This window comes from Perkinsus marinus (assembly GCF_000006405.1).
Source record: "Perkinsus marinus ATCC 50983 genomic scaffold scf_1104296942244, whole genome shotgun sequence".
Classification (NCBI taxonomy): Eukaryota; Perkinsozoa; order Perkinsida; family Perkinsidae; genus Perkinsus; species Perkinsus marinus.
This window is the reverse complement of record NW_003212239.1, coordinates 247-1,121: the sequence shown is the minus strand read 5'-3', so window position 1 is coordinate 1,121 and position 875 is coordinate 247. Positions and strand designations below refer to the sequence as shown.

General features: G+C 46.6%; 1 protein-coding gene across 1 annotated transcript; it reads right to left on the bottom strand.

Annotated features, from left to right (window-relative positions):
- Positions 1 to 40: 40 nt before the first annotated feature.
- Positions 41 to 586, bottom strand: Pmar_PMAR008679 (hypothetical protein; the record flags this gene model as incomplete). Its single annotated transcript, XM_002781463.1, has 4 exons — positions 41 to 115; positions 165 to 223; positions 318 to 474; positions 518 to 586. The coding sequence occupies 4 exons, from the start codon at positions 584 to 586 to the stop codon at positions 41 to 43; spliced, it is 360 nt and encodes a 119-aa protein (XP_002781509.1).
- Between the last annotated feature and the right edge of the window lie 289 nt (positions 587 to 875).

Here is an 875-nt window from a genome sequence, read left to right as displayed (position 1 = left end):
TGACAACAATAACCTCGAATTCCACATTCATGGTTGGTCTTCACGTATGGACGGTGAGTAAAGAGTCAAGATGGTGCTGAATATCAGTGAGCTGAGAGGTCGTATCCTGGAGCAACTGGACCACAGCCGATATAATTGTCATCCGGTCAGGTGTTTTCGCTTACCTTTTGCTGATTGTTGGCAACTGTATCGAGTCCCTGTAGAGTTTGTTCAAGATCGACGCCTGAGGCCAAGTGGGGATTTCGAATATTCAACAGATACATTAGATGTATGAACGGAATAATCTTCGTAAGGTGGTGCATTGATCGAAAACTTACCATTGCCATCCTTTTCTTCCAAGAGGGAAGCTGGAATATCGAATGAATCCTGTGGAATCGCCGGTACACTTTCAGTGTTGGAGAGATCGTGTATATCGTGTTCAATCTTGGCCAGGATGGTGTTCATTTTGGGATCAGCAACCGGATCAAAGGAAACCTAACTCCGATGCTTTGAACAAGGTGAGCATACCCCACCTTACTCTTTTTAAAGTCTCCGTGCCACGAGACAGCGCTAGAAGCGCTGCAGCCAGTATGAATTTGGCAGACATTGTAAGGGAAGTTGTAAGTAGTAGCTGAATGGAAACGTAGTATCCCCATTACGACCGCGAAGTCAGTCGATGCGCCGCGGCGAGCGATATCTAAATGAAACTAATGGGGCGAGCGCTGTTTCTCAACAATCGGGCAGGGTTTGCAGCTTTCCACGACTCCCACGAGAGATTCGGCAACAATTAGTGTGACTAGGCGTATACACTCATAGGCATGAGTAATAGTCCTCTCTTACACCCAGCTGTGTTTATATGTACAGCTATAGCAAGGACCTCGAGCGAATGGCTTCCA